Source organism: Monodelphis domestica, chromosome 8 (genome assembly GCF_027887165.1).
Source record: "Monodelphis domestica isolate mMonDom1 chromosome 8, mMonDom1.pri, whole genome shotgun sequence".
Taxonomy (NCBI): Eukaryota; Metazoa; Chordata; class Mammalia; order Didelphimorphia; family Didelphidae; genus Monodelphis; species Monodelphis domestica.
Window position 1 is genome coordinate 19,899,695 of NC_077234.1, and position 15,642 is coordinate 19,915,336.

At 41.2% G+C, this 15,642-nt stretch overlaps 1 protein-coding gene across 2 annotated transcripts in view; it reads left to right on the top strand.

Moving 5' to 3' along the window:
* The first annotated feature begins 12,094 nt into the window (after positions 1-12,094).
* Positions 12,095-15,642, top strand: part of MFSD1 (major facilitator superfamily domain containing 1) — a 28,675-nt gene continuing 25,127 nt past the window's right edge. For both annotated transcript variants that reach the window (XM_056808447.1, XM_007502483.3), the window contains exons 1-2: positions 12,095-14,757; positions 15,480-15,532. In XM_056808447.1, coding sequence (XP_056664425.1) covers positions 14,565-14,757; positions 15,480-15,532 — 246 coding nt within the window. In that variant the 5' untranslated portion in view covers positions 12,095-14,564. The remainder of the gene's footprint in view (positions 14,758-15,479; positions 15,533-15,642) is intronic.

The window sequence follows — 15,642 nt, forward strand, 5'->3', positions numbered from 1 at the left end:
AAAACAGCAAGCAGAAATCATCCACCATCTCACAGCAAGTTTGATAGATTAGAATATATAAGAGTAAGTAAACTCTTCAACTTGGAGCAAAAAGAGATCTCAATTTAAACCAGGAGAAAGGGAAGATCTCATTAGGGGAATCCACTCTCTAGAGCTGCCTGACTTCCCTACATGCCTGCATCTCTGAGGACTCCCCAGTCCTCTTTCTAGCTGTATGTGCCAAAATGGTTGCTCTTCCAGGCTTATTCCCAAAGTTTCCAGATTTCTCTCTCTTACAGATGGTTTGCCCAGGTATATACTGCCTGTTCTCTCAGTCGATCAGAGATCACATCTCCATCTGTTTATGTGGGATGAAGGTTATGGGACTTTCTCTGGGGGAAAAAAATGCCCCAAGCTTGGGTGTTATCAAGATTACACTGTTCACAAAAGTACTAGAATTATGGTAATGCTTTTGCATATCAGGTATGAGATTGTCAGGGGGCAGTGAGCCAAAAAGATAATGACTTATATTGATGTATTTTAATTTTAGATTAAGATTACCATTAAACTTTGCTTTTGCAGACAAACATTGTGGCAAGAGATCTACTTTGAAAAGATTAATTTTTTAAAAAGATTGTATCCATTAGCTGATGTAGCATCTTGGGTAATAATGGAATGGGTGATGCCCACTTCAGTACATGACTCAGTTCGGTTAATATCTTGCATGTGCCTAGTGCTCCAAGTTTCCCAAGCCATTCACATCACATTATCTTACAACAAAGCCATGTGGCAGGTGGGGCAGACTTTATCCCCATATTATAGATGAAAACCACCGAGGTGGCATGACTTGTCCAGAGGTGCAGGAAATGAAATGGCAGCTCTACCAACTCCTTGCCTAATGCTCTTTCCATATAATAACAATTCTGATTTATAGTCTTTAAATCCCTCCCCAACTACAAACCTATGAAGTAGTTATTGTCATGCCCATTTTATAAAGGAAGAAACCGAAAGAAGAAAGGTCCAGGGAAGTGAATGGATGTGTCCAGTACTACACAGCAAGTACTTTTTATCATTGGAGAAGAACCAAGCTCTTTCCATATGGCAAATCTACAGCATTTCCCCCTGCTTTGTATTGGCTTCTGTTTATGATATCTACATGGGTAGCAGTGACATGGCCAATACTGATGCTGCCAATAGGCAACGATTTGAGGTTCCTACTGAACCTCAAAAATAAAATGAGAAAACTATATGATTTCTGGGATCTCCCCAGGTCTAAAATTCTATGCTTAGTTTTCTTTATTTATCTAGCCCTTACCTTCTGTCTTAGAACCAATACTGAATATTGGTTCCAAGGCAGAAGAGTGGTAAGGGCTAGGCAATGGAACTTAAGTGACTGGCCCAGGGTCACACAGCTAGGAAGTGTCTTGAGGCCAGATTGGAAGCCAGGACCTCTTCTAGGTCTGACCATGATTAGTTTCAAAAGCAGGTTGATTTTCCATGATAGTTGGTTTAGAGTGGGGGCCCTAAATTTGGTTGTTGGGCATAAGAAGTCGGAGAAGTTAGTCTTGATGGGAGAAACAGTGGTCCAGCTCAGAGAGGACCAAGTGCTAAGGACCCTGGACATAGAGTTGGGCAAAAAGAGGGAGAATAGCCTCCAGAGAGCCCTGTACTCCTGGGGGAAGGCGAGACCTGCTGCAAGAGCATCAAGAGCAACAAGAACCCATTAGGAGGGAGGTAAGAGAATGCCAGAGACAAATTTGGCCTGATTTGCTCTCTTACCCACAGGGCAATTCTGTGTAAAATTACTTAATGGAAAAATAAGGCTTTATTTTCAAAAGACTCCAGTAAGCAGGTCTTTTTGCTTTGGTTATATGCTTTCATAACTCATTTAAAACTAGCTCAAATTAGGCAAGATTGCCTAATCTCAAACACATTGGAAATAAGGGCCAGAAGAAAGGAGATTTGGGAAAAAGAACTTTTTTGGGGGGAAGTGGGACAAACAAAAAGTTATTTTCTTTTTATCACATAAATGCAGAGAGGAAACCATTTGGTACAGCTCCATCATTTTATACCCAGAGCTCAGAGAGAGCAAGCCATTTCCCCTAGCTCATACAGTAACAATGCAAGGCTTAGAAGCTTTCTCTAACTCTAATTTTCATGCTCTTCTCATAGCACCATAGGTTCTGTTTTATTATTTTAAAACTTTTTAAAAATTAAAAAAAACATTTTTATTGATGCATTTGTCTTTATGCTTTGCAGTCGTTTCCAAATACATTCTGTCATCACCATCACTCTCTCCTCTTTTTTTGTAACAAATCAGTATCTGTTACAGTATTGGCCCACTATGTGCCAGGCACTGTGCTGGGTCTGGAGAGACAAAAGTCTGAAATTAAATATTCCTGGCCTCAAGATCCTACATTTTATTGGGGTGGGGGGAACTGGGAACATATCCATGTGAGAGGGTATTGACTCTTGACCAGCTTTATTGTTCAGGCATGTCCTATTCTTTGTGATCCCATTTGGGGTTTTCTTGGCAAAGATACTGGAATGGTTTTCCATTTCCTTCTCCAGCTCATTTGACAGATGAGGAAACGGAGGGCAACAGGGTTAAAAGTGATGTACCTGGGATCACACAGCTAGTATGTGAGTATTTGAGACCAGAATTGAACTCAGGAAGACGATGAGTCTTCTCAACTCCAGGCTCAACATTCTATCCATTGCATCACCTAACAACCCCAATTTGATAAATACTTGTTAGTTGACGCAGTCTATGCCCTGATTCCTTTATTTTTATTTATTTATTTTTATAATTTTTATCTCCAATCTTAGTATCAATTCTTAGAAAGAAGAGTGGAAAGAGCTAGGCAATTAGGGTTAAGGAGGTCCTCCAGATTTCAGGTCTGGCTCTCTAGCTACCAAATCACTTGGCTACTCTCCCTGATTTCTTTATGACATGTGAACATCTTTCTCTAGTAGAATTAAAGGGAGTAAACTTATTTGATGAGCAAAAATTAGACACTGACTCTGTAGGCTCAAAATTACTATTGTAGTGTAGGTTCAAGGAATCTCAGGCTTGGTGTGCTGTGTGGAGCAGATCCCTGCAGGAAGAGAGAAGAGGATTTCTTTTTCTGTCCCTCCCCTTCTCCATGGCCATCCAACTCTGAAATGGAGCTATCTGACTCGTAGGAGATATGGCCTCTGGCAAGAGCAGAATGAAACTCACTTGGGTAACTCTGATTTGTTTTTCTGATGATTTGAATGTAAAATCTTCTCTGAATTCTTTTTTCTTTCTGTAATAATTCAGTTCAATACTGAGAACATGAGCCCTACACTTTTTGGAGTTATTTTATTCAATATTTAATTACTTATTTAGTTTTGTTTCTCATATCACCTCACGTATGTTATATTGAACATCTATATGCTTAGAATCGCTTTTTAAAAATATTATTTTATTTTTCCCAATTACACATAAAAACAATTTTAATACTCATTAAAAAATACTGAGTTCCACATTCTCCTTTTGTCACTCTTTCTTACCATTCCCCCGCTCCCTGAAATGGTAAGCAATCTGTTCTAGATTTTACATGTGCAATCATGCAAATCATTTTTCCATATTAGTCATTTAGTGGAAGAGATATCAAACAAAAACAACAAAAAAAGAAAGAATGTGAAACACAGTCTGTATTTAGACTCCATCAGTTCTTTCTCTGAAGGCAGATGGCATTTTTCATCATGAATGTTTGGAATTATCTTAGATCACTGCATTGCTGAGACCAATTAGGACATTTGTGGTTATTCATCAAAAAATATTGCTGTCACTGTGTATGATGTCCTGGTTCTGATCACTTTGCTTTGCATCAATTCAAGTAAGTCTTTTCAGGTTTTTCTGAAGTCATCCTATTTGCAATTTCTTACAGTATGATAGTATTCCATTACAATCATAGATCACAACTTGGTCAGCCAGTCTCCATTTAATGGACAATCAATTTCCAATTCTTTGATGAGTTCTACATTTCTAAAGGGTTTATGAGTTAGCCAATATCTCATTCGTCTGTACTGTGTTCCACTTCTATACCTTCTCCCTCCCTAAAAGATACATTTTATAAAATGGACCCTACAAAACCCTGAGGACCAAACCAGATGGGAGTTGGAAATTCTAATTTCTAATAATAATATTAAAATTACAGCTAACATTTATAGAGCACTTACTATGTGCCAGGCATTGTGCTGAGGGGCTTTATAATTGTTATCTCATTTAATCCTTACAACAAACCTTGGAAGAAATGCAAAAACCCTGCAAGCTCCGACTGGGACCTGCAGGGGCAGGTGGAGCTTTGGGAGGACTTCCAGGAGGTATCCTTGGTGAGGAAATTCATATCAATTACTTACATGATGCAACTCATGGCTCAGAATCAGCTGCAACTCTGAATTCATACAAATTGGGATAAAGTTCCCCCAATGCATCATTTATTATTATTATTAATGTTAATGAGTTATATATAAGTATATATACACATATATTTATATATTTAACTATACTTGTATATATTATATATAACCTATATTAACTAATTATATATGTATAACTAGTTTATAAATAAAATGAATAGTTTTTATATACATATACAAGATAATAATATACATGACATATATATGCATATTATATATCTATATAATACATAAAATACATACATACTTATATAAATTTAAAATGATAAAACCCAGGGCTTCACCTGGGAACATTAGAAATTTAGCCTGTACCTAAAAGTCTCTAGCAAAATAAAGGGGGCTCTCCGTGCCCATGCAAATACTCAGGCTAGGAAGGCATTGGATGAAGGACGGGCTTTATTTAACTCCACACAAAGCACAAGGGATACAGTCAAGCAACACTTCCCTGGGGTGAGCCTCAGCTTCCCCAGGAGCATATCCTACTCTGTACAGATTTGCTTCCTGAGCCAAGAAAGAATTCGGAGTAGGTGAGGTGTTCTTTCCACCCCTGGGATCTGTGCCCCGCATAGTCCTTAGCAAAGGGATACTGTTTTGCTGAAAGAGGCTCTACTTGGAGAATCATGTTGGTAACAGCAAAGTCTCTCAGTGTCTGTAGAAGTTCTGTACACGTGTTCTTTGCTCATGGGGTCATTGATTTGGAGCTAGACAAGACAGAGCTACAGGCCATGGATGTCATGCTTTTATTTATTTCCTATGTTTCAACAAATCAGTTCTCTTGTATAATTTTCATAAAATCCAGAAAAGAAGACTGTTAACTACCCAAATCAAGAAAATGAACTGTTTGGAGAAGGTGCCATAAAGAAATCTAAAAGAAACCTACACTGCGTCAGAAGATCCAGAATGAACTTTGGGATGTATTGAGTGAACTGAAGGGGGTTGAACATATCATTTATTCTGAATGTAAACTCTTATGCCAAAGGGGATTGCCCCCTAATTGACTTTTTGTCAATGTGCCTGCCAATCATTGGTTTTGCGCTTTCTCTCTTATTTCCCTCTTATCTCTAACTATTGTAGTTTCCTTTTAGAAAGTGCAATATTGTATGTATCCTTAGTTAGAAGATCTTTAGAGGTTTAAGCTAGTTATGTTAAATGAGGGGATTGTGAAGATAGGATTAAGTCTCCCCTTGCTTATTTTTAGCTAATCAAATCAAGAACTAAAAGTACCTCTACTTACCATTAAGTATGAGAGTTCACAAGTCACTTACTAGAAAAAGTGACAACTCCAAAGGCCACTCCCCTCATACCCCTTGGGCAGTGCTAGGCAAATTGAAAGACTGCTATTGGTTTCTGTGAAGGAGTGACAGGAAGTAATAGGAAATGATGTGGAAAAAGGGATATAAAAAGAGACCAACATGGTCTAGCATTTATTCCCTTGCTGGCATTTGGTAAGATTGGTTCTGGCCATTCCTTTCCTGGCTTCTGGAGAGATTGGTGACAGAGATTCCTGCTTTGACTTTGGAGGAGGCTCCATTGGTGGAACCCTGGCTGAAGACACCACTGGGACTTCCTGCCTTGGTGTCTTTGCAAGGAGACCCTCTCTGATTGTTGGCATTTTGGTGGGACACTCCCTTCAGCGTGAGTTCTGTGGAGAGATTCTTTTCCTTGGGTCCTGAATCTACTTGCTGGTGAGTGACTTGGACTTCCACATGGAGATTGGAACTTTTTCGGGGAGTGAGATGAATTTCATAGGATCAGCACTTAGGGTAGGCTAGGCAACTCCTTGCCTCTTTCCCTTCTACATTTCATACTTCAACTCTTTCTCTTTCTCATTATAAATAAAGGCTGTTAACAGTTTTTTTTTTTCTGGCTTAGGGATAATATTTTGAATTCGGTGACTACAATATTGGATTTATAACTCTATTATTTACACTAAACCCCAATTTAATCCTTATGCTCTGCTGCATGATTGGTAGAAACTTCTTGGAGTGACAGAAGATATGGAGAAGTCCTGGGCAAGAATAATTGTTAGATGAAATAGCTTTAAATCAAAATGGTGCAGGGGAAGATGAGTGGCTCAGTGGATAGAGTGCCAAGTCTGGAGATGGGAGAACCTGGGTTCAAATCTGACCTTGGCCACTTCTTAGCTGTGTGAGTCATTTAAGCCCCATTGCCTAGCCCTTGCCACTCTTCTGTCTTAGAATTGATCCTAAGAGAGTAAGAGTTAAAAAAAAGTTCAACCTCAACAATCTGCCAGGATATTTTGGGTTTGACATTTCTTCTCAGAACTGAGCGTGAGCTGGGCCAGGTGGCACATACCTATAAGCTCTGCTGAGGCTGATAGACCAATTACACTCCTAAGTTCTGAGCTGTGGTAGAGCTAAAGCAGATTGAATGTCCCCACTAATTTGGGCACCAACATGGTGCATCCCTGGGACCACCAAGCTACCGAAGGAGCTCAGATTGGAAAGAGCTGGTCAGATCTTCCATGCTAATCAGTAGTAAGGTCAGGTGAGAGAGTGGTCACTGCCTTTCCATCCTGGGCAAGATAGGGATTTCAAGTTTCAGAACAACAAAAATATCAGCCATGTAGGCATTTACTTATCTGTCAGTTGTATATTCAGGTTTTTAAAGGAAGGGTTAAAATGGATGGATTGTGGATGAACCTGGGAATGTTGGCATGCTTTAGGAGCTCATTTCTCGAATGATAATCACTGCTGAACAGGTAATCTACAACCCTGAATCTAAGCCCTGATGATGTTAGTTGGACAAACTTGTTGGAAGAGGAGGAGGACTTTTGTTGCTGGAAAGTACTGCATTGAGGAATCTTTTTTTTTTTTTAAACCCTCACCTTCCATCTTGGAATCAATACTGTGTACTGGTTCCAAGGCAGAAGAGTGGAAGGGCTAGGCAATGGGGGTTAAGTGACTTGCCCAGGGTCACACAGCTGGGAAGTGTCTGAGGCCAAATTTGAACTCAGGACCTCCCATCCCTAGGTCTGGCCTTTTCATTCACTGAGCTACCTAACTGCCCCCAGGAATGGGATATCTTGAAGACATGTAGGAAACATTTATTTTATTGGCCTTTAGACTATTTTAGCAAGAAAAATTCTAGAAAGTCCTCTGCAGCCAAGAAGATAGCCCATACCCAAGTGGGATGTTTTTTTCCAAAAGTCCATTAGAGCATGTGATGGCTACTGAAAGATTTACATTGAGCAATCAATGTTGCATTTATCATTGCCTGATATCTCCTTTCTAGTTACTGATTGGCAGAAACAATAGATCTCTGTATTCATATTGCACACCGAGAAGGGCAAAAAGCCAAGGGTTTTCATGGCTTGCACTTAAGGAAATTAAGGCCTCAGATAATATGTAAGAACTGAGACAAGTGTCATGTGTGAATGCATCTATGATAAGTACAAGCAGGGCTCAAATTCCATCTTGCTGCTTGCTACTACCTGTGTGACCTAGGGAAAATCACTCAACTCCTTCTAGCCTTAGTTTCCTCATCTGTAAAATGAAAGGATCGCCTCTCCAGCTTGGATATGACAGATGGCAGAGACATAACCCATCCCTGGACCTCTTCCAGAGACATTTCCAGCTTGGTAGACCCTGACAGAGCTTACAGAATATGGACATAGCTTTTGAGAACCCAGGACTACTTCTATTCCATGATATGGCCCAAGAGTAGGACTTCAATCCCAAGCAAAGAACAAACAAACCAAAAACTCCATCCCTAATGCCACCAAAAATCTAAGCTCACCATTTGAACTAAATATTTGTGATTGAAATTCAATCTACATTTTGCAGCAACGAGAATACAATAAAAAAATGTGACCTTTAATGAGTAAGATTAACCAGCTTGTGGTGTAGTGGGTAGAGTTCTGGCCTTGGAGTTAGGAAGACTGGGGTTCAAGTTTTGCTTTTGTGACCTCTGGATGTGTCATTCAATCTTTCAGTGTCCCAGGCATCACTCCAAGGCTCTAAGCAGAATCGCTAATATCATTGACAAGAGAAATGTCCATATCAGGAGTTCTGGGGATGCCTCCCCTCCAAAGAAATTACAGGTCCAGGTTTAAAAAAAATCGATTTTTCTAAACACAAAGGAGGAATACCTTGTTAAAAAAAACCCAACCTATCTGATGCAAAACAATTTGTTAAAAGAATTCTTTATTTTTACATATTTCAGAGAACACATTCAAGGATTCTGAACCCCTCAGAACTCTCTTCCAATGACTATTTTCTTTTTATTTATTTATTTATTTATTTATTCATTCATTCATTCATTTATTTATTTATTTATTTGTTTGTTTGTTTGTTTGTTTGTTTATTCATTCATTCATTCATTCATTCATTCATTCATTTATTTATTTGTTTGTTTATTTGTTTATTTATTTATTTATTCATTCATTCATTCATTTATTTATTCATTCATTTATTTATTTATTTATTCATTCATTCATTCATTTGTTTGTTTGTTTGTTTGTTTATTTATTTATTTATTCATTCATTCATTCATTCATTCATTTATTTATTTATTTATTTATTCATTCATTCATTCATTTATTTATTTATTTATTTATTTATTTATTGTTTTTTAAAAACCCTTACCTTCCATCTTGGAGTCAATACTGTGTATTGGCTCCAAGGCAGAAGAGTTGTAAGGGCTAGGCAATGGGGGTGAAGTGACTTGCCCAGGGTCACACAGCTGGGAAGTGTCTGAGGTCATATTTGAACTTAGGACCTCCTGTCTCTAGGCCTGGCTCTCAATCCACTGAGCTACCTAGCTGTCCCCCCAATGACTATCTTCTATCTTCTTTGAACATCAAAGTTTTTAGGAATTAATTTAAAGAATAAGGTTCTGAAGGAAATATTAAGAGACGGTTTGTGATGTGAAGCTAGGAGCTTCAGTACCTTTCCTATTAGATGCCAAATGTCAAAGTAATTGCTCCTCATCTTCCTCCCCTCTTGGGTGGATGTGAGCATTCACTCTTCTGACAGCTGTAGGAAGTTTCATTAAAGGGGCTAAACCTTTAACATTTATATAAATCAGACACCATGTGGTTATGTTTTAGTTCACGTTGCTCATAAATCTTGTTCTTAATTTAACCAATCTTTGTTACCAGATCAAAACGAAAAACACACTTTGGTTCATATTGGACACACTGGATTGATTTCCTTTGTCTTTACAAATTGCCCTTTCTAGTACGCAGATCACTCTTGAGGTTTTCAAAAAGGCCACAGCTTGTGGAAATGTGGGCATATGTTATCTGAAGACCCGAGGAGGTGGTCTTTTAAGAAAACTGCTGTCTTCAGCTACAGGAACAGAAGAGCTGAAGGAATAAAAGGCTTCCGTCAGAATCTCTGAGCCTGAGTAGGACTAGAGTGACATCCTCTGGCAAAACCACCTTAGTGATTCTCTCTTCTATTTGCTTTTGCTGATTCTCAGACAAGGAAGGAAGAAGAGACCTTCTTTAGATCCCTGCTCTGTATGCCAACATACTCGATGTTTCCATGTCAGGAAAGTGATTGATTTTCACACATCTGCTTTTCTGACTCCAGGAACTGTGTATGTCTTGATGGCATTTATTAGTACAATATATAAGGTGATATTGTTGGAGCTGTGAAGGGACCTGGGCGGTCATCGAGGCTAAGCTGCTCATTTTGTAGATGGAGAAAATGAGGCTTACAAGGGTTTGAGGAGTTATCGTAGGTGAATCTAGTGTGTGGTTTCATTGACGTTTTCACAGAAGAACTGGGAGATGGCGATGTTTTCTGTGAACATAACCCCTTTGGAGAGCCAAGATGCTTCAACCCCAAGAAAGATGGGGAACTTCTGTTTTCAAGCACCAAATCAGAACTTCTTGCTTTCAAGTTCACATTGGAGCCAAGAGAAGCAGCTTGACTAGTTGAGGATGGAATTCAGCCAACACTGCACATTGGCCCTTTCTGCCACATTCCTTGGCCTCACTTTGAAGGTCTGGTCTTTGTAATCTTGTCTCCACAAAAACAAAGCCGATATTTTCTGAGGGTCTCTCCAGGCGTGTTGAGAATGAAACAAAACAAAATAAAAAGAAGTTTCCCAATAACTGAGATCTCCGCAGCAAGAGCTGGGGGATCTCTGGCTCCCACTTCCTGAGGAGGTTCTGATGCCTCCTCTGTGCAGTTTTGAGCTCCAGCCTTGACATCATCACTGTACTAACTCACTTCAGAGACCCTTTATTAGATTACCAATCCATGATCTCCTTTAGGAATTATCCTGGTCTCAGAGTGCTCCCCTCCCTACTTTATCTGTGGATGCCTACACTGCAGATGGCATCTATCTGGAAAATTGTGTTCAATAAACATGTTCAACAAACAGTAATAATGATGATGATGATGATGATAAACTACTGCCTTTAGAGATGAAATGTTTCCTATTCTGCTAGAACCATAACTAGTGTGGTGATTGGGGCTTTGCACCAGGGTATGGGTGTTATTTGTCCCGAGGGGTGGGGCAAAACAAAAAACCAAGGCTCTGTAGCCAACACAGTCTCTAAAAAATAAAATCTTATGGGTTGTAGAAATTGGCTATGTGTAGTAGAATGTTGGTTCTATGATGATAAGACGTGGGTTCAAAACCAGTCATTTCACTTATTACCTGTGTGTTCTTGGGCAAATGATAAAACCTGTCTGATTTCCTCATCTATAAAATGAAGGGGTTGTACTAGATGACTTATGCTGTACCTTTGAGCTTTATACCTATGATCCTGTGAGTTTGACGCAGGGTCATTGTATGGTCTCAGTTCCTTGACAGCTGAAGTAACTTATCTAGACCATGATAGGCTCTTAATTTGGAGAGAGATTTCCGGGAAAACTTGGATGGAGGAAACATAGCATGTTTATTTTTATTAGCCTCTAAATGAATTTGAGTATTTCTTTCAATCATAAATTAAAAACCAAAAAGATTCTAAGAAGGGATCCATAGTCTTTACCAGACTGTCAAAGGAGTCCATGACACCAAAAAGATTGAGAACTTCTGGTCTAGACAATGATGCTCTGGGCCAACCCAAGGCAATAAGCAGGCAAAAGGCTTGGACATATTATAGGACTTCACATTCTGCCATCAGATATTTGCATTTGTAACACCTACAAGCTATAATTCTCATCCCCTTCCCCCAACTTTTTTTAGCCTCTTAAAGCCTGGTCCTGAACCTGTTAATATCTACTTGAATTAATGCCCTGCAACCCTATTTCCTCCCCATAACTAGCTACAATTAATAATAACAATGAGAGTGACCATTTATATAGTGCTTGATAATTTACAAAGCTCTTTACGCAAATTATCTCATTTGGCAAACTATATTTAGCACATGATGTCTACTGGAGAAGGAAATGAGAAACTATTCCAGTATCTTTGCCAAGAAAACCTCAAAAGGAATCATGAAGAGTCAGACACGACTGAAAAAATGACTGAACAACAGCAACAACACATCACATTGAGGTATGTAAAAGAACAATTTACTTAAAATATCAATGAAAGATAAAAACAGGAAAATACATTTATTTATTTATTTGTAAATAACCTTCACCTTCCATCTTAGAATCAATACTGTGTATGGGTTCCCAGGAAGAAGAATACCAAGTGCTGGGCAACCAGGGTTAAGAGACTTGCCAGGAGCACAGTTGGGAAGTGATTGAAGCCAGATTTGAATCAAGGATCTCCCATCTCTTGGCCTGGCTCTTTATTCATTGAGTCACCTAGCCATCCCTAGAAAAATATGTTAATAGTAAACATTCAAAGGGATGGGAATCCAGTCCAGTTCTGGACCTTTCATGCTATTATTGACTGGGAGCAAGGCACAGTGAATGTCCCTCAGAGGACCAGAAAAAAATGGTCCATTTTAGCAATCTGTTGTCTAATCATGTTGGGTCTCCAAGGATTTGCAGCCACTGGTACCATTTTGAAAAGGGAGAAGTCCCTCAGAGTGGAGGGTAAAGCTTTCCTCTCTTGAATACAATCCTTCTTTGCTGGGCATAGTAACAAAACTGAATGTCTGCACATTGGTGTTTCACTGGAGAAAGGAAAACCCTAAATGCTGGTCAATGGCACTGAGCTGGAGAAGCTTCCATCTTCCTCTTCCTTCATCTTTTTTCTCCTTCCTTTTTCTATCTCCTTGTAAGACTCTTTCCCAAACCTGTATTTCTGAGGTTTGCCTCTACTTTGTGCAGTTCCAAGGCCTCCTATGATCAGTCTCATATCTCAAATTCTGGGGGGATCATGGTGGCTTCTTACACTTGTGGCAAGACAAAATCAAGACTGCTTTCCTTTTGACCTTTGATGGTTCATCAGTATAATTGCCCTGCTCATTGCCAGTGAGCATGACCAGGCCATGCCTATGAATATCAGGATTCCCGACAGCAGTTTGCACAAACTCTGATGGCCTGGAGGGTGGCCATGCAGTAAGACTGCCAGCAGAGAAGAGCTATGAGGCAAAAGTGAGAGATAATGGGAGAGTGCCTGGCATCGAATCACCGACTGATGGGAAAGGCTGACAAATGACCGTAAGCCTTAAAAGAGCAGCTCAATTTAAGACAAGAGTGGTCTGCCAGGGCCAGCTTTTAAACAGCCAGCACTTAAAACATGACTTCATTGAGAGCAAAATGAATTCACCCCTGGTGAGCCAAGAGGGCATCTGTTGGGTCAGTCCAAGAAGTCAAAATGAATGAAGAACAGAAAGTTGACTGGTTGCAGCCAGAAGGCACAAAATTATTGATCTTGGTTGCAGGACCAGAAATCCTCTTTCATTTCCACTTGGGTCGCTGAGTCTGTTAAGAAGGGTGGAAATCTGGAAGGACTGGTGGATCATAATGGCTGACATTCGTAATGGCACTTGGGAGCATTTTACAAACAGTAAATGAGAAAAGGGAGCCTCAGAGAAGCTCAATGGATGCTCTTGGTCCCAAGGGCATGAGGCATGATTCAGGTCAAGTCAAACAGCATTGATTAAGCGCTAATTGTGTGCTGTGCACCCAGAGGAGACCTGAATACAGACCTTGTTGTCTCCCGGTCAATTATACCACAACGACAGCTGATGTGGGACAGATAGAATGTCAGAGATGAAAGGGTTGGTCCCTCAGGGGCTACAGTTGGCCAGTCAGACACAGTGGAAAGAGCTGGAGAGAGTGCTGGGCTTGGGATCAAGAAAAGCCAAGGCTTAATTCTGCTTCAGCCACTTGCTTTGTGATCTCAGGCAAATCCTCTCTGCCTCTGTTTTCTCATCTGTAAAATGGGGATCATGAGAGCACCTACTCTGTAGTGAGGGTAGAATGCGAAGAAGACACTGGTAAAGCCCCTCAGACCCCATATAAATTATATTCCTATTCTAGGGCCATTGCTGGAGGGGATCTCTGAGGTCACCCAGGCCAGCCCTTTCTTCAAGGTCACGTGGGGAGTAGGCCAGGGAGCTGGGTCCTTTGACTTCCTGTAAGAACTTTGAGGCCCGGGGAGACGCCTTGACGAGAGTAGTGAATGTGCAGCCCGGCTGGTCGCTGACCGAAGGCAGGGGCTCTCTAAGCCCGCTCTTGTTTTCAACCTTTTCCTTCTGTCTCAGAATCAATAAGATGTATTGATTCCAAGGCAGAATGGCAGCAACAGCATGGCCATGGGGGTCAAGTGACTTGTTAAAGATCACTCAGCCAGGTAGTCTGAGGTCAAAGCCCGCCCCTCTTCACTCTGGTACTTCCTCCTGGTAATCGTCTCCGGTGGGCGCCGGCCCTGAACTATGTGCGCATGCGCACTGCTGGTCCTGCCCGCTTCTCTCCCACCGAATTGCAATCTCAGTGCTTGGGAGGCGCTTTTTAAATGCTTTTGATTTAAGCATTAAAACGATAGACGTTAATTAAATCAATTAACCATTAAACAAATAATCGACTGAAAAATTAGTAGTTTGGCAGAGAGGGGCACTGAGGCTCTGACACATAACTTCGGCGCAGGTTCGGATTCGGCCTTTACCTCTACTGGCGCTATGACGCAGGCCCACCCGGATTCCTCCTCCTTCCCCATTCCCGAAGCCTGGGTTCACGTGAGAGGTTTCATCACGTGACCGAGTTCCGACCGGCACGCGAAGTCATGTGACAGTAGGCAGCTGTAGGAGAGCGATGGAGGACGATGTGAATCGCGCTCTGCTGGAAGCAGAGCCGGAGCTCTCGGCCCCCGGGCCTGGAGCCGGGGCCGGACCCGAAGCCGAGGCTGAGGCCGGGGCCAGGGTCGTCCCCCAGCTCGCGATCTGCGACCCAGCCCACCTGGCGCATCGGCTGCTGGCGCTGGTATTCATGTGCTTCCTGGGCTTCGGTGAGTGGACTGGGCTGACCTGAGCAGTGAGAGAGGAAGTGGAAGCAGGAACTGGGTTTGAGGGAGGGGGTGAACCCGGGGGTTCCCTGGCACAGACAGGCCTGGTTGTAGGTCGGAGGGAAGGGACCAGGGGATCCAGGGCTCAGTCTACCCGGGAAGATGACACGGATGTGGGGCTCAGTCCCTGCAGTCCGTTCTACACTGCTGTCAGAGTCATTTCCCTTTAGCACAAATCTGATTGTGACTTCCCTCAGCCACCTTGGGTAGCTGGCTTCCTGTTGCCTCTTGGATAAAATATCAACTGTTTGCCTTTTTAAAAAGTAAAACCAAAAAACCTTATTCTCTGTCTTACTGTATATTGGTTCCAAGGCAGAATAGCAGTAAGGGCTAGATAATGGAGATTAAATGACTTGCCCAGGGTCACACAGCTAGGAGGTGGCCGGGGTCAGATTGGACCCCAAGATCTCCAGACTCTAGCCCTGGTGCTCAATCCACCGAGCCACCCAGCTGTCCCCTCTATTTGCCTTTTAATGTCTACCACAGCCTGCCCTGCTTATCTTTCTAGACTCTTTGGTTATTATTTTGCCCAACATGAGAGTGTGAGATAGACTTTTAATGAGATTTAGAGGTGGCCATTTAAGCTAGTGAATGTAAGTTGAAATCGTCAATGTTGGAAAACGTAGTATGTCAGAGATTTCAACTAGCCTTTGGTCCTCTTCCAGGCAGCTATTTTTGCTATGATAATCCAGCAGCCCTCCAGATCCAGATTCAAAATGTAAGTTTCCATTCTCCTTTCAATTTTTTTCTGTTTATTCTGAAGCTTCACTGAGGCACTCATGGCTCAGATTCTATGTCCAAAAAATGACCATGGAGATAACCATAACT